Raw genomic sequence first — 25538 nt, forward strand, 5'->3', positions numbered from 1 at the left:
CACGCGAACGGGGCCGCATGCATCATGTCAAAGTTTCATCGGTTATAACACTCGTTACTAAGGCCGTGTTTAGATTGCAAATTTTTGCAATCTGGACACTGTAGCACGTTTCGTTTGTATTTGACAAATTTTGTCCGATCATGGACTAACTAGGCTCAAAAGATTCGTCTCGTGATTTACAACCAAACTGTGCAGTTAGTTATTTTTTTTACCTACATTTAATGCTCCATGCATGCGTCCAAAATTGATGTGATTGAAAGAGGGTGAAAAAACTTGGAACTTTGATGGGATCTAAACAAGGCCTAAGTACATTTTGAATAAAAAATTCAGAGGCATAACATCAGGTGTCCGACACTGCTGAACGACTTGGGCCCTATTTAGTTCCACTTCGTTTTGCCAAATTTTTCAAGATTTCCCGTCATATCGAATCTTTAGACGCATGAATGAAGCATTAAATATAAATAAAAAATAAAATTAATTACACAGTTTAGACGAAATCCACGAGACGAATCTTTTAAGCCTAATTAGACTATAATTGGATACTAATTACCAAATAACAACAAAAACGCTACAGTAACGTTTTGCTAAATTTTTCGGCAACCAAACTCGCCCTTGATTCGGAAGGTGACGAACTGACAAATTAACCGGTGATGAGCATGACAAACAAAAGAATACCCGAACCGCTCGACTCGGGAGCGGGGCAGGTTATGCGGTTCCACCGCTGCAGATTGCCGTGAGCAGCACCGGCAGCCTCGCCAAGGAGGACGAGGTCCCCTGCGCCGGCCTCCGCAGCTTCCACCTCCCCGTTTCATCCGCCGCCACAGCCACAGCCGCCGCCGCGGCAGCGTCCCGCTCCCCCGCGCCGTCGCCGCCGCACAGCAGCCCGGCGCCGGAGAGCCGCCTCTCCACGTCCAGGAAGTGGCCGAGCGACGTGGGCACGCGGACGTCGTCCCTGCACAGCCTCCACCACCCGCCGCCGCCGGCGCTGCGCCAGTGCCGGCGCCTCCACCTGCGGCGCCACCTCCACCCCTCCCCCTCATGCACCGGAGCACGCGGCGTCCCCGTCCCCTCCACAGCATCCTGCCCTGAATGGTGGTGGTGGTCCTGCACCTGCTCCTGCTCCTCGTCTGCGAGGGACACGCCCATCAGCGTGCCCAGCGTCGTGCTCCGGTCCCGAAAGAACGACCACGTGGACTGGCAACAGAAACCAAAACCAGGATTTCAAAGATTCTGCTCGTGCACACATAAGCACAATGGTCGAGAAAGAAGAAGGAACCTCAGTGGCGACATCGGACGAGGAGGGCGATGTCTCGGCGGAGAGCGAGGAGGGGATCATGTCGGCGTCACCGTCCATCGTCTTCTTCCCTTCCGGCGAGGATAGAGTGAGGTGACACGCTGACAATTACTACTGTGGGAGCGGCAGTGAGAGAAAGAGACTGTGTAAATGTGTTCCTCTCGAGAGATTCACCCTTTGAACGATCCTCGCTACAACCTGTGAAGCTCCGCTACTCAGCTAGAATCTCAGTCAGGACAGGGACAGGACAAGCGACGAGACTGGGACGCGGCCACCGAGCCCGGGTGGAAGAGGCAGAACCGTACGTACAAGGCAAGAACGGTCAAGGCCTGTGTTTGAACTGTGCCGCTGTGCCCGGTAAATCGTTGAGAACGATGCTCCTGACCTGGGTCCTGGCCCTGGTTTTGAGCCCTGAACCTTTGACCAGTATGTGGGGTAACGAAGACGCAGTCTCAGCTCTGATATAATAATCGACTTCCAAGATGTGCTTTGACGACACTACGTTGGCAGCGGGCAGCAGCACTGCAACAGCACTACCAAGGAGTCTACCAAGGACCAAGGGCCCTGTACTGTACATACTGTACCTATAGACTGTAGTACTGCATGCTAATGATAGTGGTAGTACTATGCTTACCGTCTTTTTTTGGTTTGTCTTTGCCACTCTTGTTTGGCGGATCATTGACAGGCATATAAACAAGGGAGAAGGGACTACTGCTAACTCCTTCAGCTGTTGTTTTCATTTTCATTTCTAAAACTAGAATTGTGAGGCGAGCCGTATGAAACGAGTTTTAGCTCAAGTCTCGAATACAACTTCTATGTGCAAGAAGACGTTCCAATCATGTCCTAGATGCATTTCAGATACAACAAAGTGTCGGAGCAGAAAGTGACCAACTAATAAATATTTGTAGTTTTGCTGTACGTTGTGATCGGAGGTGGCCTAGCACTCAATGACACAGGATTTATACTGGTTCAGGCAACGTGCCCTATGTCCAGTCGGGGTCGGTCGGCGACTTTATTCCTGAGCCCGGGTGCTCGAAGTCTGTAGTGGGTTACAAACGAGAAGGAGAAAGGAGGGGGTATACAAGAGGTTCGGAAGGCTCCGACCGAAAGGGTTGCGGTCGGAACTCGGTGGTACTGCGGTTGTAAGGAATTGATGTCGATCTAGTGAGTCTGAGCTTGAAGGAGTCGATCTCCCCTCGTTGGAGGGAGCGTATCCCGTTTTATAGATGAAGGGGATGGCTTTACAGGTGAGGGAGGGAGAGTATAGATATTTCTAAGCCTTACTGCCTACGGTGATGTAAACTGGATAATGGTTGACGCCCCTTAATACTGTTGATGTCGCTGTAGGATGTTAGATGTGTACGGAATGTCGAGCCTCGCCATGAGCTCCCACGCGTTGATCACCTCGGGCTAGTTGGGCAGCATCAACGTCGACGTGCGGAGCTTCAGGGGCCGCGTCGTCGGCGAGGAGCACCGCGTCCGCGGCGTGGTCGTTGTCGCCCTTCATCATCTCCTCCACCGACAGCGTCGCGTGCCTGCACGAGCCGGAATGACGGGCGCTGCCGGCGAGGCCGAGGGTGCCGAGCATCGACACGGCCTCAGTCGTAGACGCTAGATGTCGACGGAGGGCAGCGACAAGCTCCGCCGCGTGTGGGCGTGGGCGCCGACCCACACCATGTCGCGCCGCGCTTCGGTGGATGTCGCGCAGTCCATCGCCGGATCACGTCGCGACGACGCGGGCGCGCGCGCTAGCCTGCCGCCTGCATCGTCCGTGCTCGCGTGCACATGCACGCGCGGCTCGATCAATGGCACCACAAATCCATAGTGTAGTTGCAACCAAAGGATCTAGAGCTCTTGAGCCTGGATAACGGCGGCTCTCCGCTTATTTGCACGCCCCAAAGCAGGCTAACGCGCGGCTCACGTGCGCTTGCGCCACGCTGTCCACGCCACGTCGACAAAAACCTTGTTCTGATGAGTTATGAACCTAAGTGGCATACTTAAACAACATTAAGGTGCTGGAAGTACGATTTAAGAGTTTGTGGACCTGAGTGGCACCCCAAGACAAGTTCAAGGGCCAACGATGCATATTACTTATTTTTTTCTATAGAAGAACAAATCACAGCAGAGGAGGAGGAGGAGAGGCTGCTAGAGGACGCATGCGGCCAGACTCCTCCACCGCTACCCAGGAGCAAGGAGCAAGGAGCAAGCTGCAGCACAGCAGCAGCCAGTCTCGAGCGAAGAGGTAAATCCTGACACCATGTCCGGCCTCGAGCAGAGCGGATCCTGGGCGGTGTGACCCGCGCCTGCGTCCTGCGCGACGGCAGCGCCCAAAGTTCAGCTAGGCGCTAGGCGGAATCTAGGCGCTGACCCATTGCCTAGCGCCTAGTCGGGAGTACTCGGTCCTAGGCGCTCCTAGGCGTTTTCCTAGGTGTTTTGGCAATATAGCCATAAATTATATATATATTATGTATATAACTATATATATGTATATAACTACTATATATGACTATATGAGTCACAGTAATGAGTAAGTAGAAAAAGAGGACAGTAGACATATCTGATTCCTAGCTGGCTTATTCTTGCTTTCTTGCATGTTCCTAGCTCCTGCCTCCTGCAACACATTTTGACAGCTAGTAGTTAGTAAATTAGTCAATAGACAGCTAGCTGGTCATCCAAAAAAATAGAAAACACTAAGTTGTGACTTATCTGGATGATTTCAGCAGCCTCCCATCCATGAGCACACCATATCAGCAGCTGGTAATTACAATATAAGTGGATAGGACAGTAATATAAGTGCACAACATAATTTATAAATAAAGGACAGCACAAGCACATAGTTCCCTCACTCACTGTAGTTCAATACAAGCTGCACAACACAATTTATAACTAAAGGACAGTACAATACAAGCTGCAGTTCATATTTCTTCGTCACTGTAGTTCACATCCTCATCGTCATACTCTTCTTCTTCAGACTCAAATTCTTCTTCTTCATAGAGCTCCCTCACTCTTGCACTTCTACGCAACTCAAGCTGTTCATCTGCTCCCACTGCCTCTCCAATGACAGACCAAGGTATCCCGGTACCTTCCATCTCATCTTCCTCCCCATCTCTAAAGTCAGCTAATGCACAATCATCCCCACCCTCTTGGAGAAAACCTTGAGCTTCAGTTGTATCCCTAGACTAAAGTATCTCAGTGATTTTGTTTGACTTGATCTTTTCTCTCTTACTAAGCAGCTTGGAGTTGAATTGGATATACACCAGCTTGTTGAGGAGGGTTGTAGTAAGCCTATTCCTCTTCTTAGTGTGTATCTACAATTTAAAAAGAGCATTCTCAGTTCTACAATTAAATTGTAATGCTGCTGAAAGCCTGAAACATGTTCATAATAGATAGGTAGTTAGGTACTAACCCCTTCAAACCCACTCCAATTTCTTTCACAACCAGAAGAGCTTGATGTCAAAGATAGGATCCTTGTAGCCATCTTCTGTAAAGCTAGTGTTTCATATTCATACAGTCTCCACCATGATGCTGAAATAAAAAAACACCTCTATTAGTTTAGAAAACAGCAAACAACAAACAGCCATGAGCCATAGGAAGTACCTCTACCTGGGTTGTAATCAAAGTTTTCAAAATTCCTAGCAAGCTTCTTGCTAAAGGGTCCTTCTCTATTCTGAAACTTCTTTAGTTCAATGTTGACAGCCATATGCTGCATGTCCTCATCATGATAAAAAAAATTCTCAACACAAGATATAAACCGTTCTGATATTTTGGGCTGATCAAAGATTGATGGGTCACTATAGCAATAGTGAGGATTCAGCAAATAGGCTGTCAAATGCAATGGAGAAACAAGTCTTCCATTCATCTTCTTGTCAATAACAGCTATTACATCCTTGAACCGAGCCTCAACATTTCCAAAGGCCTCTTTGATCTGTCTCTTTGCCTTTAGTAGTTGTCCATAAAGGAAACCCATGGATTGCCTCACATCCCCATCAACCAAACGGAGGACTTTGACCAATGGCTCAAAAACAATCAATGTTAGCTTCACATCCTTCCAAAAGCTTGGACTCAATATAGTTGCTGTTGCCTCTTTTCCTTTCTTTGATTTCACATCCTTCAATGAGTCCCACCTACTATGAACCACCATCTTCCTTAACTGGTCCTTCTTCTCTTGCATGCTACTCAAAGTGAGAAAGTTTGAAGCAAACCTAGTCACTCCTGGCCTCACTACCTCTTTCCCCTTTGTGAAGTATCTCAAGCACTCCAATGTCCTTGTGTGGCCATAGACAAATATGGTAAATGCCTTTGCTTGGTCAACCACTTTCTTGAACCGAGTCAAGTTGCCAATTCCTTGGAGCATAAGGTTGATTGTGTGAGCTGCACAAGAGGTCCAAAATATGTGTGGTCTCTTCTATTCCAATAGCCTCTTTGCTCCCATGTTGTTAGAGGCATTGTCAGTCACTACTTGCACCACATTGTCTGGACCAATCTCTTCAATTGCTTTGTCCACAAGATCAAAGATGACCTCACTGGTATGTGAGACATGTGACATCTCCTTAGAGCTGATGAAGGAGGTTACATCAGCACAATTGGTGCACAGATTCATTATGCTTCTCCTCTTCCTATCTGACCAAGCATCGGTCATAATAGAGCACCCATTTTTTATCTTCTTGGCTTCACGTTCCTGCTGCAGACTCTTGGTTCTTTCATATTCTTCTTCCAACAATCTCTCTCGAAGTGAATCTTGACATGGAGGTACAAGTCCTGGACCAAACTGACCAATTGCTTCACACATTTGCTTAAACTCATCATTGTCACATGCATTGAAAGGTATTGCTGCCAATGTTAAAAAAAGCCTAATTAGTGATCAGGAATAACATCTAATGAATTAGTGATCATGTAATGTAAGTACAGAAGAGTATACTAGCAATTTACCATGTGTATAGGCCCATCTTGCAATATACTTATGCACCTCATGTGTTCTTTCTTTCCAAAGTTCCTTGTTCAGCTGCTGTTGCTTCAAAGAATTAGTCTTGGTAGCTTTAGGATGAATAGCACGTGTCCATTTGTCCATGGGTCCTAATTTGTGAGGCTCTGAACTTCCAACACAAGTGACTTCATCTGACTCTCCAATCCTAGATACATTAACTTCCTCTCTAAGTTCTAGCTCACGAACAGTCTTCTCCTCCCTCTTCCTTTTTGCCTCATCTAGTGCTTTCTTGCACTTCTGTTTAGCCTCCATGGCCTGCACTGTTGTAGCCGTGCATTTCTTCACATTCTTTCCCTCATGAGCCAAATGTTGCTTCAACCTATAAATCCCTCCCCTCATCTCCTTCTTACAAAGCTTGCACTTCACCTTGTCCTTGTTGTTAGGATCAACAAGAACACCATACTCCCATCCAACATCATCCGAATTCCTTTTCAGGAGATTCGTTGACTCACTATTTTCTCCCTCACCTAGTGCACCCTCTGTTGTAGACATCCTACATTTAGACAATGGGCATTCACAGCAGGCAAAATCAGATCAACTCATTGGTGATCAAGCAGTGGAGCTTGGAACATCCAATTTACAATGAGATTAGAACATCTCTTCCCTAGCTAGTTACTAACTGCTTGCTACATTTTGTTGTGATAATTTTGAGTTCTAGACTCTGCATTCTTCATGTCTAGGAATGGTTCATCACTTATTCAGTGCATCACTTGCTATGGAGAAAAAAATCAACAAATGTCTAGTAATGTCATTAGAAACCTGTGATCTGTACATAAAAACTTTGCTTCATGTACCTAGATATAGGCATGATCACAATTTGCCAGTGCCGGATGGTTGTTCTAATCACAGGCATTCAAATCAGAGGAGAGAAGCAGGGGATGCATTCAAAACAGAGGTCATGGAGGAGAGGAGCAGGGAAGGGGCCTGACCTTGGTGCTGCAGGTTCCAGGTGGGGCAGCAGCTTCCAGGAGGGACAGAGGAGGCCGGCCGGGAAAAGCCTCCAGGCGGGGTCACGGGGAGCAGGGGAGGGGCCTGACCTTGGTGCTGCAGGTTCCAGGCGGGGCAGAGGAGGCGGGGCAGCAGCTTCCAGGCGGGGCAGAGGAGGCCGGCCGGGACAAGCCTCCAGGCGGGGTCGTGGGGAGCAGGGCGACCGGCGGGGCCGGCGGGTGGAGCTTCCCTCCAGCGCGCCGTCGCAGGAGGAGAGGACGAGCGGGAGTGGCCGGGCGGCTATCAGCGACCTGGAAGGCAAGAATCGAGCGGGAGCAGACCTTTTCCCTCTTCTCCTTCCCGCGCGCATCCTTTCCCGCGCCAGACGCCATAAGCGCGCGCGCGCTTCCGCGGCGGACAAAAATTTCGCCGTTGAGCGGGTCGTCCGCCTACGCGCCGCCTTGCGCGCCTGCACGCCGCGGAATCGCCGCCGAGGCGCCGATTTGCGCCGCCTAGTCGCTGCTCCCGCCTAGGACTGTGACTACACCCTAGTCTACGCGGAGGGCCGTCGATTAGCGCTTAATCGCGCCTAGGCGCGCCTAGGCGAGCGCCTAGCGGAACTTTGGCAGCGCCTGTGCCCGCGCCAGCACAATGGAGGGAAAAAAAGAAAACATCCATATGTTTTTTCGCTAAAATACATGTGTGTTGTATAGCATTTCGGGAAATTAAAGGAAAGGATCGAAATCAATCGCGCACATCACAACACAAATTATAAACGGGTGAGAAATTAAAGGAAAGGATCGAAATCAATCGATCACAACACAAATTATTAGGAGATATCATGGGCGAGGACAAGTAAAGCTATTTTTTCACATCGGTCTCCCGAACTGCTGAACTGCATACCTCCAAATTTTCAGTTTACTGCCCTCACATCAAACTCAAACTTTTCTCCGAGCAATAAGGCTTCACAAACTAATCCCGAACTAGACTAGAACCGACCAGTAGAAGTGTAAAACGTGAAACCCTAAAACTAATGGAGTATTTTACATCTGCTAATTAGGGTTACGACAATAGTCGCGTACGTGCATCATGTCGCCGACGAACAATCAGAGATGAAGACATACACGTACGTGTGGTGTGGGGGCGCCGAACGCGTATGGCTCACGCCGCCGGCTTGGTAGCCATCATGGCCTTGAACTCGTCGAAGGAGATGACCCCATCGCCGTCTCGGTCCACCGCCGCGACGATTTCCACGCACCGCTCGGCCGTCATCTCCTCCCCGACGATCCCCAGCCTCCGCAGCGCGCGGCGCAGCTCCTCCGCGGTGATCACGCCATCGCCGTTCTCGTCATACTCGGCGAACGCGGCGCGCAGCGTGTCCAACTGGTCGCCATCCTCGAACAGCGCCCTGAGCTCCTCGAGGCTGATGAACCCGTCCCCGTCGCGGTCCGCGGCAGCGACCATCTCCTTCGCCTCCGCGGCCGTGCACCCGCAGGACTCGCGCATTTCGGCCGCCGAGATGCGGTCGTCGCCGTTCGCGTCGAAGTGGTGGAACACACGGACGAGCTCTGGCTCCAGTGTTGTGTCCGTGGGTGGTGGGTTGCTACTGCTACCTGCGGGGGTAGGAGTTGGGGGAGGTGTAGTTGGGGAGCTGCGTCGGCCGAAGATGTCGCCGTAGGAGGCGGTGGTGGAGACGACGAGACCCATTGCTGCCGTGTGACGGCGTCGGCGTGGGATGGTTTCGCTCGTTTTGGTGAGCAGGGTTTTGGGCTGTTGGCCGCCTATTCGGGGTTTGAGAAGGTTTTGGGCTATAATAACTTATCAGATTATTCGATTGCAAATAGAATCGAAATATATCTAAAATAAAAGTTTTCCTAGAGTAACTTCTGCAACGTCGGTATTTTCTTTCACGATCGTCGAGAGTTTTTGTCCCGTTTGTATATACAACTTTTTTATAGGCATTTTTCTATATATAGAACTTGCCAAATCGTTCAATTGGAAATGTTTCTAAAGCCTGCCCCGAAGATTTCTTGGAGCAACTTGAGCAACATCGGGATTTTTCGATGGGAGTGACTACTCATCACCCCGCTGATAATTGTATCAATTATCATCCACTTTTTGAGCCAATCAGTCTGTTCGCTTGTTGGTTTCAGTTAGGGTTTATCAGCCAGTCAACAGTGTTTTTCTCTCACAACAAACCAGCACCAGCCGGACTTATCAGCTGTGGCAGAATCGCCTAATCTAATGCCTCCCAGGAGTGCTTGTCTTCCATTAGACACTAAACACCCAAAGGAGAACACTAAATTATTCGGTTCCGTCAGACACACCCTAGGGGAAAACCCGAAAATCCACATTTTTGCCATCAGGATCACAAATGGGAGAATAAAGCTTACATCATTTAACCATTTCTTACATCACTTTACATGTACATCAGAGTATAACATTTATTATTATAATAACGGGATGTAATCATATTATCAGAGTTATGAATAATTTAATTGAACAACGAAATATAAACTGAACAGAGTTAAAGCGGAAATAAATATCTATTAATGACATGATAAAGTATTGATATGTAAACTATGACAACAGGTTATAAACTTTTATTTATAAAAATATTTGGTAAGAGTTATAAATAAAAAACTACGATCGCAACGTAAAGGAAATCCCCGCTGAGCCCACCAGGAGGTATCCACACACAAGGGTCAGCGCTAGCATCCACCTATCACCTGCAACAAGGGGAATAAAACTCTGAGTACTCAATTGTACTCAGCAAGACTTACCCGACAGGAGGAAAGAAAAGACTCCAAGGACATGCAAGGCTATCTAGCTTATGGATTTATTACATTTGCAGAAAGCATTACTAAGCGTGCGTCCTTATATTCGATTTTTTTATTAATAGCCATATTGGTTCATTAACTAACCATTCTATGTAAGCACCTGTGCTACTTTCAAGCAGGTGGTAAGCAATCAGAGTTCCTTTTTTCATCTTCCAACCTTCATCTTTCAGTTCTTACTACGATGCTCAACCGCAGACAAGCCGTACCGGATTTCTCGGTGATTCATGAATCAATGCCCCCAGCTGGGTACCCCAAAAACACACGTCCCGCTTGTACCCCAGGCACAAGCAGGACCAACCCATCACTCTCCTGTCTCGGGTGTCTAGGTCCCCGTCCAAACTGGGACTCCAAGCCTCGCCCCTGAGTCCCAGACTCAGTGCGGTGCAAGGACCTCCTCCACCAAAATAAAACCCTGACAGTCGGTCTGAAAAGAGCCGGATCCACGACAAGATAGCAACAAGTCTTCCAAGTGCCCATACCTAAGTATGTGCTCGAAATAATAAGTCTGTGACTTGCCTAGAGTCTTATACAACGATCGGTCCTTAACCGACCAGATAGGGAAAGCAGTGTAACCAAGCCATGTCCCGTGTCCACGGTGACACAACCTCTTACACCCACCAATACCCAAACCATATCCCTGCCCGGTCATCATTTTTCTTTTCCACCATTTATATTTTTCAAGTGATAATAATCCAATAATATATTTCCTATCTCTCGCGAGTGACAGGCAATCACTCGACTTCTATCGGAGTCCTGTAGCATAGCAATCTACACGATCCTGTCAAACTAGTAAGACTCATAGGATAAAGATATATATATATATATATATATATATATATATATATATATATATATATATATATATATATATATATATGCAAGTGGGTCCCATTTAACTCCTTAAAACTTAATGCACAAATATAATTTAAACTGCAGAAAAGTAGAGGTTATGCACCGGGGCTTGCCTGTGTAAGATATATTAAAAGTTAGTATCTGCATCTTCAGATCATCCACTAGCAACTGAATAGCAAGCCCATTGCATCATCTTCTGGAGAGAATACCATTACACCATCTTCGGATTCTCAATCATCCTTCAACTAATCCGTTGATCCATCATCGTACCTATATGATATGCAGTACGATGCAATGCAAAGACGTAATTAATCGACTACAATCGTGACTCGTAAAATACAATTTACGCCTCTCAAGTTAATGAGCTAGATCTAACGATGGCCGTACTTAGGCTACATATCCATGTTATCGAATAAGACGTTATTTCCCAACAATTATTTTAGTTTTACAAACCCAAGTTGTTTCTTTGTTCTATTCTATCGATTTAATCTTTATTCGAAATAGGACATCATTATTTATTTAGCACACTAATTATTCTAGAGCTACCAAAATTACAGGGAGTATATAATATTGCTAGGAGTCTACTGTACAATTTTTAGATTCAATAATATTACCCATTTATCATGGAAATCCCTACAAGTTTATATTTTACAATATTAAGTACCTTAAATTAATTATATAGCTTCCAAGAATATTATCAAACTATGTGAACAAAATATACTTACAAGTAGATCATGATTTTAGGAGACTAACAAAACTAGTTTCATCATTTTTGGACACCTACATAATTTTACATTACTTTCACAAGTTGCAGTCCTTTTAAACAAAACTAGAAAAAGAAAAGAGGCACCTGGGCCGGCTTCGGCCAGCGTGACCCACGTGGGCGGCCAAAAGGCCCAGGCACGCGCGGTAGTCGACCAGGCCGGCAGCCTACCGGCACGCACGCTGCGGCCCAAACGCGGCTGCCAATCCGACATAACGCGCGGACCACGGCGACCGGCCCACACGCGGCGTAGTAATGGACGCGGCCCACCGCGGCCGAACAGCCCAGACGCGGGCGGCACCAGGCCGGCCCAAGCGGGGGCGAACGACCAGCGGAGCAGACGGCGGCCCATCAAATTGCGGCAATAGCGCGGGCGGCCCAGCGAGGCTCAGTAGCCAGCGACAGGCCGGCCCAGCGCGTGGCTTGCCCAAACCAGCCAGCGATTATGCAAAAACATCCCTACGTTTACCTCTATTCCACTCAAGGTCCACAGACACTATTTAGTCGAGTCATGTATTTTGCAATAAACACCATGTATGAAACTACGGCTTGGATGCATACCCTTCGAACTCATCTTCTTCATTCTCCGAGCAGAGCACCGGCAATGGGGAGCTCCCGCCAGTGACCGACGATGGCCACAGCGGGTAGTCTGCGCGCACCAGCGACGGCAAAGGTGGCTGCAGCGCTGCGGAACGTGGCGCTGGACCCGGGCAGCAGTCCCGAGTGACCAAGGGGCGCTCGCGCGCGGTGGCTTGGCAGCGGCGCTGCAGCGGCCACGACGAGGCGGTGCTACAGCCGAGTGGCTCGAGGAGGCAGAGCTCACGGCGGACCGCGGTGCGAGCTGTTGCGGTGATGGGGCGCATCACCGGCCACGGCAGCAGGCGGGCCGCGCGGATGACGGAGGCTACAGAGGAGGCTCTTGGAACTGCAGCGCGGTGGAGCTCGCGCTGGGGAGGGCCTGCACCAGCAGGCGGTGAGGTGCTGCGGAGATGGAACGGCGCGGAGGGGAGCGGCGTGGAGCAGTAAGCCCAGCGCGAGAAGGAATGGGCGGCACCGGCGGGGAGGAAAACGCAGGAGCAGAGGCATCGGTGCACACGCCGAGGCCCGCGGAGGGAAAATGAGTGAGCGCCCGTGCATGCAGTCGGTGGCAAAGAAAAGCAGAGCGAGCAGCAACTCGTCGTCCTCAAGAAGCAAGGTAGGCAGCAGCAGCGGCACGGAGTGGAGTGGCCGGCCGGCTTGTCCGGTAGAGAAAATAGTGGAGCAAGGACAAGCAGCGTCAGCAAGGTAGGCAGACGTGGGAATTCGCAAGTTGGAGCTTTGCTCAGGCGGTAGCAGCTCGGCGTGGAAAAACAATTGGAGACAGACATGACAGGAGAAGCAGAGTGAGAGCAGCAGCAGCTCAGCGTGGAAAAACAATCGGAGACAGATATGACAAGAGAAGCAGAGTGAGCAGCAACCGCATGTTCGATCATAATATATATATATATATACTGTTCTGCAGCTGGCCATAGAATAACTTATTATGTGGTCACTTTGAGTTACGATAATTACTATTATAATTTACGAGATTACAATAACTTCTTATTAAGTGATTTACTATAATATTATGGTAAATATCACCGTGAGTTGTAGTAACACGAGTATCGTAAATTGATACAAACATTATCGTAAATCAAAGTGGCCATAGAATAAATCAAAGTGGCCATAGAATAAGTTATTCTATGGCCAGCTACAGAATAGCCTTACCCTATATATATATATATATATATATATATATATATATATATATATATATATATATATATATATATATATATATATATATAACGATTTACTAATTCACACAAATTGTAACGTCTAGGTACAGGAAAATTTCAGCAAAGCTCGAATTTAAATTTGAGTCAAACGCTATATATGTATATCGTTCTATTTATTAATGGATTTTATTTTATTTATAAAAGTTGTTTTTCCTGCTTAATATAATAGAACAAATCGTTCGCTATTTATTTGCCAGGATTATCGTTCCACGTTCCTAAATATTTTTTCCGCATTGAAATTTAACCTGGACGTTTATTTGAGTCCGCGAAACTATGTCACCCAGGATTTATTTATCGCCTCAATCACGTTTTAAATTAAAAACCCGAGAAACTTGTTTCGAAAATTTTTACTTAGGCCTAAATCATGGTGCTAAATAAGATCGTAACACCGGGGTGTTACATCAGCCCAGAAACCAACCAACGAACATACCGAATTATAATTGAACATGTCGTATGTAGAGTAGGGCTAAGGTGAGGGACCAGCCACTCAGCTAGATCTCAAAGAAGCATCGCTCACCCCTCACGCCCGAACATGCCCCTGTTCCTGTTCGGCAGTTGCCATCTTCCCGTGCCAGAGCATGAAAGCACAAGGCACCACCCAGCCTTTTTCATGCGGGCGGCGCGACGCGGGATGACGTTCCCAAAATTTTGTAAAATTTTTTAAGATTTTTCGTCACATCGAATCTTTGAACACATACATAAAGCATTAAATACAAAACTAATTACACGGTTTAGACGAAATTCTCGAGACAAATCTTTTAAGCCTAATTAGACTATGATTGACACTAATTACTAAATAACAACGAAAGTGCTACAGTACCATTTCTTAAAAAAATCGCCAACTAAACCAGGCCCATCAACGCAAAAGCACCAGCCAGCCTTTTCACGCGGGGCGGCGCGGCCCGGGACGGCATGAACAGCACACGCAAGCTCGAGCGGCGGGAGCCGAGGCCGGCCCACCGGTCAGTCCGAGATCTCACTCCCGTAGACTAAAAACAGAAATATCCACGTGGCCCATTTGAATTCTCTGCGGACTGAAAACAGAAGACGAAGATGTCCACAGACTGAAAATTGAACGTGACATACAAATACAAATGGGCCACGACAACAGATGTAATTGAGCCCATAATACAGAAACGACAACCAAATAACAGTGGATGAAAACGGAAATATCCATCACTCGGATGATGGATAGAAATTCCGTTTTCCGATTTCCCGATTATTAGTGTCAAGGTCGTCTCAACAACTTTAAATGCCCTTGGACAAGCAAGCGGTATGAGCCTAGCAATTTTTGTAGCATGTTTAGCATGGTTTCAACCCCGGCTAGCTCTGACAATAGCTTCTACAAGGATTTAGAGGAGTTGTACTAAATATTTTAGAGAAAGAATTGCAATTTGTGACTCCTCCTCAATTGCTCCGACCGCTCCGGAGGAGCACTTAATAAAGAGGAGACATGTCAAACAAGCCATTGATATGACTGAAGTGTACAATACTACTAAAAAGTGTTAACTTGCAGCATATGTTGAAAGTGATCATGAGTAGTCGAATATCAGATATGGCTAAATGGTTTAGAAGGCCCAAAGACCTAGGAGGTATTAGAATTATTATTAATATTATGATTATCAATGAATACTTACCAGTGAGATAGATCTGGATCGGAAGTGGCACAAAGGTTCTTGGTATAGAAGTTTTGCAAGCTAATTTTGGAGGCTATCACAAGTCAAATTTATATTTTGAAATAGACGGAGTACTAGATCATTATAGGAAGAGATTTTTAGTAAAAAAAATTTAATGCTAAACGCCCTATATTTGCAAAGGGGGGAAGGGGTACGAACAACTCCAACAGATTATTTAATTTTTTTCCTAATTTATAGGAAGAGATTTTAGTAAAAATTTTAATACAACAACCTCTTTAATTTGGTGTCCAAATATCTTATATTCCGAATTTCTTTCTTGTGTACCAAATTAGAATGACTCTCTATAGTGCATACAAGATATAGAAAACTTACTTAAAGGTAAAAAATATAAAAATTGATTTTATTGAAACAAATATTTAAAGAATAATTTTTATAAAAACTCTTGAAGATGATAAAGATGAGAATAGCTCTCGAGAGCGCGTACAAGATATAGAAAAGTTATTAGAGAGTAAAAATATAGAAATTGATTTTATGTTAATAATATTTAAAGAATAAGTTTTATAAAGGCCTGAAGTTCATTTGGGTCAAATACTTACGAAGACCAGCTAAAATCCTTGTAAATTGATCTAGCGGGTTGTCCTCAAAGTTTGGACTGACCACCTGCTCTTATCGAAGGTGGTGTGCTGTGCACCTCCTTGCCCGCTCCGCATCCAACCAGCCAGCGCGTCCCCATGGGGGCCGCCGCCGCGGGGGCTACGCCGGCGACTGCGAGGAAGGCCCTCTTCACCACTACAGTCACCCTCCTCTCATCCTCACTCACACGTGGCAGCAGCAGCCGCAGCCGCAGCCTCTCCTGCTCTGCCGCGTCGGCCGCCGCCCAGCGCCTAGCGCCGCAGCCGCCGGACCTGGTCCGGTGGGTGCAGCGCGAGGGTGGATTCGTCCACCCTGCCCTCCGCGTCGCGAATCACCCGGAACACGGGCTCGGGGTCTCTGCCGCCGCGGCCGACGGCGACATCCCCCCTGGGGAAGTCCTCATCGCGCTCCCGGGCCGGCTCCCTTTACGACTACGCCGCCCCACTGGTGCCGCGGACGACGTGCTTGTGCAGCTCGCCCAACAAGTCCCGGGTAATGTCCTTTCTGATTCAGTTGCTTGTGCGGCAACGTATGTAGCTGTGAGCCTGTGAATGCATCAAACGTGGTAAATTAGTGGTTGTAATGCTCCGAGCCTCTATAATGACTTTGAAGTGACTGAAATTAAGCTTTAATGCTAAATTAAAGCGTTGAATTTCTCACCTGGTCACTTCTGCACTTGGGAGTTGGGACTTTGGGAGCAGTGAACAGTTATTTTTGTGTAGTATGATAATGTTATTGTAATATAAGAATGGCAATTTGAACATGTCATCCAGGGTTTGTCCTGAATTATTTTTGTTTGTCTGTTTGGTGTTGGAAGCCACCAACTGTGGAATCACTAACTGAATCCTCATGCTTACATCAATGTTGTGGGGGCTGGAGATATGTTAAATTGTTGAAGTGAATCCAAATTTTCAGAATTAGGCCCCTAGTAAGTGTATGAGTAGGTGTAGTTTACATCTGCAGTGTGTACTCTTTTCCATTGAATGAACTCAGTTTTAGTACTTAGAAAGTGGTTTCGAGGATAAACATCATATTGCCGTTGCTCAAAATGGAATTACAGGCATTTCTCAGTTTGATACTTCTTTATCCATATATTTTCCAGAGATAGTATATTGATTTGAACAAGATTGTGTTGAGGTTTTCCTGGTATTGTATTGCTCGATAATCTGTGTGTGTAACTGGTGCTACAATGCTGTTGAGTTTACAGATGCTGAAATGTGTCATTTTTACCACAACCCCTCTTTTAGATATATAAGGGGATTTCTATATGTCATTTCGAACAAGGAGTAAGTTCAATCATTTTACAGGGGAACTATGGGCTATGAAGCTGGGTTTGAGGTTGCTTCAAGAAAGGGCCAAATCTGATTCATTTTGGTGGCCATATATTGCCAATTTGCCAGAGACATTTACCGTTCCAATCTTCTTTCCTGGGGAAGACATAAAAAACTTGCAGTATGCTCCTCTCCTCCACCAGGTTGTTAAACACATATGGTCGTATCTAGATGAGGCCTATCATTTTGCTCTTACTTTTCTAACTGATTATATTTCAGGTCAATAAAAGATGTCGCTTTCTTCTTGAGTTTGAGAAAGAGGTACAGCAGAAGCTTGGCACTGTGCCCTTGGAAGATCATCCTTTTTATGGACAAGATGTAAATTCATCTTCCCTTGGATGGGCTATGTCAGCTGCCTCTTCTCGTGCATTCCGATTGCATGGTGAAATCCCAATGTTGTTGCCTCTTATTGATATGTGCAACCATAGTTTCAACCCAAATGCTAGGATTGTCCAGGAAGGAAGTGTAAACAGCTTAGACATGTCAGTAAAGGTTAGTATCCTGTGATGTTCTTGTACTGCTAAATTTTCCATTTATACACTCCTGAAAATTCTGTTCCAGAATCAAGCTATCCTTTTCCTTTCTCATATCCACTTTTCAAATGGGGGTGGTATTATTGGATATATTATATTCTTATTCTTATTACTATGAAAATATCTGCCTTTCACAAAATTTCTACTTTGATCTCTACTTGTCATTTGGTGCACTCGTTCCTTACATCTCTGTGCACAATTGTAACATCCATGTATCAGTTGTGTTCTTCGCTACTCTTTTTCACATACAATTTCATGTTGGAATGCACTTGTTAGCCATGCAACACTTAAATCTACTTATCACCCTACTTTAAGCTATCCATGTGCCATTGCTAGCGTCTGTTCATCTAGTGAGCAATGCCATACTGCAATAAAGACTTTGCCACTTCTGAAGTCTGAACCTATAGGTGACTAATGTTCTCGATTAGTACCAAAAAATGCAAAGTTGTGGCACGTTAAAGTGCATTTAGTCAACTGATTTACCAGGAGCATATTGCTTTTAGTCCACAATTTCCTTGTTTGTGTAATATGCAAGATAAGTCTATTCACTTCATCTGCACATTTATATTGCTTTATGTAGGTTGTTGCTGAGAAGAAGATTGAGCAAAATGCAGCAATAACACTGAACTATGACTGCCACCCAAATGATTTCTTTCTTCTTGATTATGGATTTGTGATAACATCGAATCCTTACGATCAAGTGGAACTAAGTTATGATGGAACCCTTCTTGATGCTGCAAGCATGGCAGCAGGAGTCTCTTCTCCCAACTTTTCAGCGCCAGCCAAGTGGCAACAAGATATATTGTCACAGCTAAATCTACATGGAGAGGGTGCCATTTTAAAGGTTATTCTCACATTCTTAACTTGCTCGTATATCTTGTGGTACATGCTGAGTCCACGTCTACTTAATATTGAATGCAGTATTCATGTGTGTTAAGTCTCACACATGCTATGGGCAATACATGTGATTTCTTTCAGGTAAGCTTAGGAGGCGCAGACATAGTTGATGGACGCTTGTTAGCTGCTCTAAGGGTACTTCTTGCGGATGATCCAGAGGCTGTGCACAAGCATGACCTGAAAACACTGATGTCACTTGATGTGCAAGTTCCTTTAGGCCCCGCTGTTGAAGCATCAGCACTCCGAACAGTTCGTGCCCTTTGTGCGATTGCTCTCCAACACTTCCACACAAAGATAATGGACGACGAGGCCATTCTAAGAGGGGGGCCGCCTCTTACCACGGAACTGGCCGTCCAGTTTAGATTGCAGAAGAAGTTCATGATCGTTGACGTGATGCAGAATATCAGCAAGAGAATCAAGATGTTATCTCCGCAGAAATCCGCCGCGTAGTTCTTTAGTTTGTCGTCAGACAATCAATTACTATTCTGTACTGGCTACTGCAGATAACACAAGCCCCCAGTTTTGATTCTGTACCATATTCTTGTCATCGAACTTCCAATGCCTGACATTGAAAAGTTACATCTGCATCGAAAAATCAATTAGTTTCCTGTACTGATTATTGCGTATAATAATTAGCCCCAGTTTTGACTCTTGTGCCATTTCGTTTTCTTCCTACTTTCTGTGTGCCGAACATGGATTAGTTGCATCTTCTTGGCTGTTCAAAGGTGTTTCTCTGTGTGTAACACGTTTAAATGTTTTGCGCAAGTTTCAACTGATGTCTACCTGAAGGGTAATAATAAAGGCTTAAAAGAGTGTAGCGGAAATGAAGCAGAACCATGATGTTCTTGAGTCTGAAATTCCTGAAGAGTCTTATATCTATACCTAATACTAAAGAGGTAAAATTTCTGCCACCTATAATTTTTCATCCAACCTAATCGCCGGTACTTTATCCGCATCCAGCCAGGTTTTGTTTCTGTTTCCATCTCTATTTCTTCTTGGGCTGTTTTGTCTTTTTTTCTCTCCTTTTTTGGCACGTAGATGTTTCGTGCGTCCGGGTCTTAAGCTAGGAAGGTGCCGCACCAGCTCCTGGATGATGCCGTGACTTTCCTTCCTTTTATTTGTTTTTATTTTTTATTTTCTAATGAATTAATCTTGCTTTTATATTGTAAAAATAAGATAAATAATAATAAAGCATTACAAATCTTTTAAAACGTTGACCCTTACTTAAAATAAACAAATGTTTCTATTTTTATTAAGTTGTTTAATAAGAAATAAATTATTATTATAACATGAATTAGTCGATGAGCTCTAAAAAAACTAATCAAACCGTATAAACTTAAATCTTGAACACTTTCTCACCCAAACCAGTAAAAATAAATGTTTCTTCAAGCTATCCACAGATGTCAGTGCAAATCTCTAAGTTGTCCTCATATAACAAGGCAACTCTCGAAAAGGCTGATATGTGAAAATCGAGACACGGTAACGACTAATCCTGACCCACCTTAATAAAATATTAAAATTATATATTTTTATGGACCCTCAAAAGAAGCCATAGAACTTTATCTAATTATTGTCATCCTTGTTTCCATTAATGAGCCCATTCGTTTGTGATTTGTTTAGAGATTACAAAGTACAACATAAACACTCATAACGCATGCTCACTCACCCGAATGAACGCACGTACGTAAACCCTACTCCTATGAGTACCTTCGAAGACTGGGCCGATAAATCCTCAAGACGAGATTGACGAAGTTACCAACGCCTCGTTGTCGACGTCAACGTCGCCTACCACAGAAATCACAGTGCCGTTAAATCCTGGAATACGAGGAGTCAAACCCAGGACCATAGGTGCTACTGATGCTCTTATAGACACTATAGGCTACAAGCCCTTCTCCCGTTCATTTGTAATTGCTGCAATAACCACCCACAATATCAAAGTAGTAGCACCTATACAAATTAAACTGTCGTGGCTGTTGCAGCTGTAGCAAGCTGAAGTGAAGTGAATATATCGAACATTTGATAGAAGTGAATATATCGAACATTTGATAGTTTTTTTCTCTCGTAGCGACGCACGCTTATGTTTTCTTACTTGAAACAAGGTATGGCTTGACATATGGTCATCCGTAGCAACCTAGGACATTTTTTCTCGTAATAATAAAGCCTTGAAAGAGTGTAACGGTAATGAAGCGAAGCAGAACCATATGTTCTTGATTCTGAAGTTCCTTTTCTTTCGATTAACTGGGGTGCTTCATATAGAAAGAAATGTTTTCACGGTATGACTAGAGAAAACTGTAGCTACCCAGCTAACCGCAAAAAATATTTCCAAGAAAACAGAAACAATTGCCCTCAAAGAATGAAATCTTTCCATATTTTCTCCCCGAAACCTAAGCAAATAGAGAATTGTTCATCACCCTGTAGATCGATCGAATGATGAAAGAAAATATATTTACATGATTGATCCATTATATCATCACCCTAAAAACAATAGAATAAAAATGTTGCGTGCATCTCAACGAGCACTCCGACCATGCCAAGAACAAGACGACGACGAAACGGATCCTAACAACGATCGATCAATCAACCCTAACGAGGGAAGAGCGAGGGCGAGAAGCCGACCACGATCGCCGCCGACCGAGAACGCCCGCCTTCTCCCGCACCCCGCCTCACCGAGGGGATCGATCGGCTTGAATGAATTAATTCCATAGGACTAGGAGTCGCCGCCGATGGAGATGGCGGTGCGGGCGACGCGGCCGAGCGGGGAGCGGGAGCGCTGCCTGTCGAGGTCCCGGAGGACGAGGCGCATCTCGGAGACGTGTTGGTGCTGGTACGTCTCGTGCACTTTCGCCCGCTCGTCCTCCTCCTGCTTGATCCGCCTCACCTGGCTGTGCACCACCACCACCTGCTGCTGCTGCCGCCCTGCTTCCTGGTGCTCCCTGATCTGCTTCTCCATCATCATCTTATCTTCTTATCTCGGCAGCCCAGCCTTTTATTTTTCACGGGAGTAACCTAGCTAAGATCTAATCTCTTCTTCGGAGACGAGAGACGAAGGTGATCTCTACCGTACCATTTGGATTGTAATTTGGATGAACGCGGAGCGGCGCGGCGCATGGGAGGGAAAGGGAAACTCGATCGTGGGACGTATAAATATTAGGGGGCAACTAAGAGGAGAAGGGATCGGTTCCTCCCCGTCCGCGCCCGAGGGCCAGGATCGGCGGACACGTGTCCTCGCTCCTCCCCTCCCGGCCGTTTACCAGATCTGCGTCGCGTCGTCGCGTCTGACCGATCGAGGCCGCTCCAGCCACGAGCATTTTCCGGCGCCGGCACTCGCGTTCGTCCATGTGTGCCGCAGCAGCAGTGCACACGTTAACGTTGACAGGGACGGGACGGCGCTGATCGGCGCGCGGACGTGTCCTGTCACTGTGTGCGGCATGCGTGCTTGCCGCGTCTTTTTCGGCTCGGCGAGGGAAACGTTTGCCATCACGCCATGCACATGTATGCATGCGGGTTGCCGCGAGAGAGAGAGAAAAAAAAAACGGGGGGCGCATCGGCTTGTGCGGGCTGCGAGAGGTGAAGCACTAAAGCCGGGGCTAGTGCCGGAGGAGAGGAGTTCAGAAAATGGCGTGACGCGAGTCCTGGCACGAGCCACACGAGGAAAACGTGGGAAATCCGGGTAGGGACGAGCTGGAGCGAGAAAAACGGCCTCGATCGCCTGGATCGGCTCACCGCCGACGTCGCTGCTGGATGGCTACGACCGCCCGTACGAGTGCGACAGGGCAAAGGCGAGAGAGCCGTTTGCTGCGATGCAAACGTGCCGGATGCGTTGATCCATTTATTTATTCATTCATCATCATCAGTGTTCTGGCGAAATGTGTTGAATGAGTTTAAATTTCTGGGGCTCGCTTTTTGGCACGGGTGAATATAAGGACGGGAATGGATATAGTCGTTGTGAGATGGATTTCGTGAAATTTTCGATGTTCAAGTTAGTACTACCTCCGTCCTGAAAAGAATGCAACTATGGGTTGCGTGCCACGAAAAGTGATTCATGTTTGACCAAGTTTTTATTGAATAATATTCACAGTTATGTCTTTAAATTAATTTATTATGAAAATACATTTCGTAATTAATCTGATGGTATTTATTTGGTATCATAAACATGGATATTTTTTTATCTATAATTGGTCAAACTTAAGGTACTGAAACGTGACAATGTACTAAAATTATATTCTTTTGAGGACGGAGGTAGTACCAAGTTGCCTCTTACTTACGGAGTAATCGAAAGGCAGAGCTCCTGTTATTGCGTTGAAAAGAAAGGCAGAGCTCCTGCTATTGCGTTGAAAAAAAAAATAGTACAAGCAAAATTTAAATTTCTGATTTATGAATTTTTTTATTAGGATCACATTTCTGATTTACGTAATAAATCGATGCTCAAAGTACCTAGACCGATCTTCATCATCAAAAGAATAAACAGGGGAAACGAAGAACTGGGCTGTAAATCCATAGTCCGCGTTAGATCTACAGGCCTGTTCCTATGAACTTCGAGGGGATTTTCAGGCCGGAAATTCCAGCCCACATACGGAACCCCGTGGACAAACACGCCCGGCCTGCTTCTGCACGAGAGTCGTCCGTTTGGGCCGGACAAAAAATTGGTTCAAGTTCAACTGGCGCCACGTTTCAAGATTGTTTCGATTAGATCCCTTTTTTTATAAAAAATCAAAATTAGGTGGTCTTGCATGACTTTCAACTTTTAACTCGGCTCGTTAAGTTTAGTTTGAAGTTAGATCTCAAATAATATAGTACACTATAGTTAAATAAAAATATACTAACAAACATACACGTGGAATGTAACGAAGACGTTACATGATACCTGGAGGCTGAACCTTAGATTTAATTAGGTCTGGTCCAATCTCTTTCAGTTAAATCAATCAAATTACAGGTCTCACAATAAAAACAAGTTCATGGCTAATTATATATACGGGGAACAGATTAGACATTGTTTCAGCTTAAAATAGTTTGCTACAGTGCACACTTGTTCTGATATTGACAAAGGTGGTGGGTGAAGGTGACATGCCCATGCGCGCACAAACTCGCAGTGCCCACAAGTTCGGACAGTTAGGCCACTGCATTGATGGTGCGGTGCCAGCGAAAGTTTTACGGTTCAAGCAGCAAGGGAAGAACGTCCCGAGTGCCATAGCCCATATGTGAAAGTGAAAACGGTCAAAGTGAGAAATGGAAGCAGAGACTGGAAGCAAGTAGGGACTTATGAAACAGAGGCAAGTGCGGAGGGATGGACAGATACGGTTAGAGATGGATGGAAATTTTCTCATAGACTTTAAAAAAAAACTAGTGGTAATACACGTGCGGCACTTACGTGGTAATTTTATAAATTATTTAAGAGGGTTTGAATATAGTTACAAAAGGTAAATTAAATTAATTAATATTGGCCCTTCATGCTCTCGCTCCCTCACCATACCCTCCATGCATATGCAATCATCTTCGATTTTTTATTTAATTGTTTATTAGCAGAAGAGACCCCAACAAGAGTTCTCTCTTAGGGACAAGATGGGCTAGTTGGAGTTGTGGCGTCTTCCAATTCACTCAGCAGCTGCGCTTCTTCCTCTCCTTCTCGTGTTCGGATTTCTCCTGCGCATTCTTCATCTGCGGAAGCAGCCAAAGCAACAACTTCTTAGCGTGAGGCAGCAGCCATCAACTAACGTACTATACGTATGGGTTACTACATCCAATAGCGTAACAATCATTTCCTGTAGGAGGAGTAGAATTTTTTTTAAAAGAAAAACACGCATACACCAACAGCAGCTGTAGCCAACTCACCATGATAACAAGGACTCAATCAAACAAACAAGAAAATGTAAATAAACTTGAAAAGGCTTTACCCGCGCCGTATTGCGCATCGCTCGCCTCGCCTGTCGTCGTCTCCAAATCCACACACTTATCGGTTTCGGCCTGTTCGCTGGTCGGTTTCGGCCAGAGTTTATCAGTCATGATACATTATTTTTCTCTCCCAATAAACCAGCATTAGTCGGACTTATCAGTCCAGAAACCAACCAGTAAACAGACTGACAAGCCCTCGTCCCGAGGCGTTAGGGGGGTTATTTCTCCCGCCCACAAAAGACAGGCCGTTCCGTTCGCCACGCATTGATTTCGCTTCAGAGGAGTTGAAAAGTGCAAAGCCGTTCGAGCAAGCTGTAGAAAGCAAACCTATCTCAAATTCTCAATTCCCAAGCCGAATGGTCAGGCGCTGTTCCAGTTGCGCCGCTGGCTAAAGATGGCAACGGGTCCCGATACCCGATACCCGACGGGTATTTGATCCATTAGGGGGACAGAAATAGGATCATATCTTTACTCGCGGGTATTTAAATGGGTAAGAATCAATCTCCGACGGGTATAGCGGGTACGGAAACGTTCCCTGTTTACTCGTTGGGGGAACCCGACTATTTGAGCTGTCATGCGAGTATTAGACCCAAAGAAGCTCAACATAGATATCTTGTCCAAATCTAAACAATCATATATATAGTTTGTGTTCTAGAAACCCTAGTTCAATTTTTTCTTACCATCTCCGCCAGCAGCATAAGCACGTCTGCCTCACGAGCGCTCTGCCCCTTGCTTCATCAGTTCGGTCTCTCTGCCATCTTTGCTCGTCCTCCTCGCAACCTCGCTCCTTGTCCTCGGCATCTCCGAGACTCTAACACTTATACCCGGGTAAAGAAGAAACGTCTCCGATTGCAGAGCTACGACCCCAAGTGTCCTTATTTATCGGATATGCAGTATCTGTCGGGTATCTGTTACCCGACCGATGCCTGACGGGTACGGGGATGGGTAAGAATCTATACCCGAGACAGTTAACAGGCACGGAGACGGGATGAATTCTCCGTAGCGAGGAAGAGAACGTTCCGACGACCCGACGGGTACATCCCGTTGCCATCGTTACCGCTGCCCACTGCGGAACTTGTCCTATCCGGCTCCAGAATCCAGAATTCCAGATACGTGCCCAACGTGTTGGTTGCCTCTTCTT

At 45.9% G+C, this 25538-nt stretch overlaps 5 protein-coding genes across 5 annotated transcripts; 1 reads left to right on the forward strand and 4 right to left on the reverse strand.

Annotated features, from left to right (window-relative positions):
* Positions 1-620: 620 nt before the first annotated feature.
* On the reverse strand, positions 621-1427 carry LOC136474705 (uncharacterized protein At3g17950-like). Its single transcript, XM_066472271.1, has 2 exons — positions 1277-1427; positions 621-1194 (listed from the first exon to the last, which is right to left on the reverse strand). Exons 1-2 carry the CDS (start codon positions 1352-1354, stop codon positions 706-708), a joined length of 567 nt encoding a protein of 188 aa, XP_066328368.1. The 5' UTR covers positions 1355-1427; the 3' UTR covers positions 621-705.
* Positions 1428-4209: 2782 nt separating this feature from the next.
* On the reverse strand, positions 4210-5465 carry LOC136470544 (uncharacterized). Its single transcript, XM_066468354.1, has 4 exons — positions 4892-5465; positions 4701-4819; positions 4550-4602; positions 4210-4468 (listed from the first exon to the last, which is right to left on the reverse strand). Exons 1-4 carry the CDS (start codon positions 5463-5465, stop codon positions 4210-4212), a joined length of 1005 nt encoding a protein of 334 aa, XP_066324451.1.
* A 2625-nt stretch (positions 5466-8090) lies between these two features.
* Positions 8091-8912, reverse strand: LOC136474706 (probable calcium-binding protein CML20). Its single transcript, XM_066472272.1, has one exon. It carries the CDS (start codon positions 8910-8912, stop codon positions 8367-8369), a length of 546 nt encoding a protein of 181 aa, XP_066328369.1. The 3' UTR covers positions 8091-8366.
* Positions 8913-15783: 6871 nt separating this feature from the next.
* On the forward strand, positions 15784-19160 carry LOC136474707 (uncharacterized). The gene is made up of 5 exons (XM_066472273.1): positions 15784-16239; positions 17055-17221; positions 17298-17570; positions 18192-18455; positions 18590-19160. The coding sequence occupies exons 1-5, from the start codon at positions 15846-15848 to the stop codon at positions 18956-18958; spliced, it is 1467 nt and encodes a 488-aa protein (XP_066328370.1). The 5' UTR covers positions 15784-15845; the 3' UTR covers positions 18959-19160.
* Positions 19161-20854: 1694 nt separating this feature from the next.
* LOC136474708 (uncharacterized) lies at positions 20855-21643 on the reverse strand. Its single transcript, XM_066472274.1, has one exon. It carries the CDS (start codon positions 21462-21464, stop codon positions 21216-21218), a length of 249 nt encoding a protein of 82 aa, XP_066328371.1. The 5' UTR covers positions 21465-21643; the 3' UTR covers positions 20855-21215.
* Between the last annotated feature and the right edge of the window lie 3895 nt (positions 21644-25538).

Source organism: Miscanthus floridulus, chromosome 8, assembly GCF_019320115.1.
Source record: "Miscanthus floridulus cultivar M001 chromosome 8, ASM1932011v1, whole genome shotgun sequence".
Classification (NCBI taxonomy): Eukaryota; Viridiplantae; Streptophyta; class Magnoliopsida; order Poales; family Poaceae; genus Miscanthus; species Miscanthus floridulus.

What these genes read in the sequence shown, in the direction of transcription:
- LOC136474706 (XM_066472272.1), bottom strand. Translation starts at nt 8,912, where the DNA reads ATGGGTCTCGTCGTCTCCACCACCGCCTCCTACGGCGACATCTTCGGC.
- LOC136474707 (XM_066472273.1), top strand. Translation starts at nt 15,846, where the DNA reads ATGGGGGCCGCCGCCGCGGGGGCTACGCCGGCGACTGCGAGGAAGGCC. An exon ending in ATGCTCCTCTCCTCCACCAG is followed by an intron (nt 17,222 to 17,297) that starts GTTGTTAAACAC and finishes ATTATATTTCAG; the next exon opens with GTCAATAAAAGATGTCGCTT. An exon ending in GAGAGGGTGCCATTTTAAAG is followed by an intron (nt 18,456 to 18,589) that starts GTTATTCTCACA and finishes GATTTCTTTCAG; the next exon opens with GTAAGCTTAGGAGGCGCAGA.
- LOC136474708 (XM_066472274.1), bottom strand. Translation starts at nt 21,464, where the DNA reads ATGATGATGGAGAAGCAGATCAGGGAGCACCAGGAAGCAGGGCGGCAG.
- LOC136474705 (XM_066472271.1), bottom strand. Translation starts at nt 1,354, where the DNA reads ATGGACGGTGACGCCGACATGATCCCCTCCTCGCTCTCCGCCGAGACA. An exon ending in CGTCCGATGTCGCCACTGAG is followed by an intron (nt 1,195 to 1,276) that starts GTTCCTTCTTCT and finishes TTCTGTTGCCAG; the next exon opens with TCCACGTGGTCGTTCTTTCG.
- LOC136470544 (XM_066468354.1), bottom strand. Translation starts at nt 5,465, where the DNA reads ATGCAAGAGAAGAAGGACCAGTTAAGGAAGATGGTGGTTCATAGTAGG. An exon ending in TGATTACAACCCAGGTAGAG is followed by an intron (nt 4,820 to 4,891) that starts GTACTTCCTATG and finishes TTTTTATTTCAG; the next exon opens with CATCATGGTGGAGACTGTAT. An exon ending in ATTGGAGTGGGTTTGAAGGG is followed by an intron (nt 4,603 to 4,700) that starts GTTAGTACCTAA and finishes TTTAAATTGTAG; the next exon opens with ATACACACTAAGAAGAGGAA.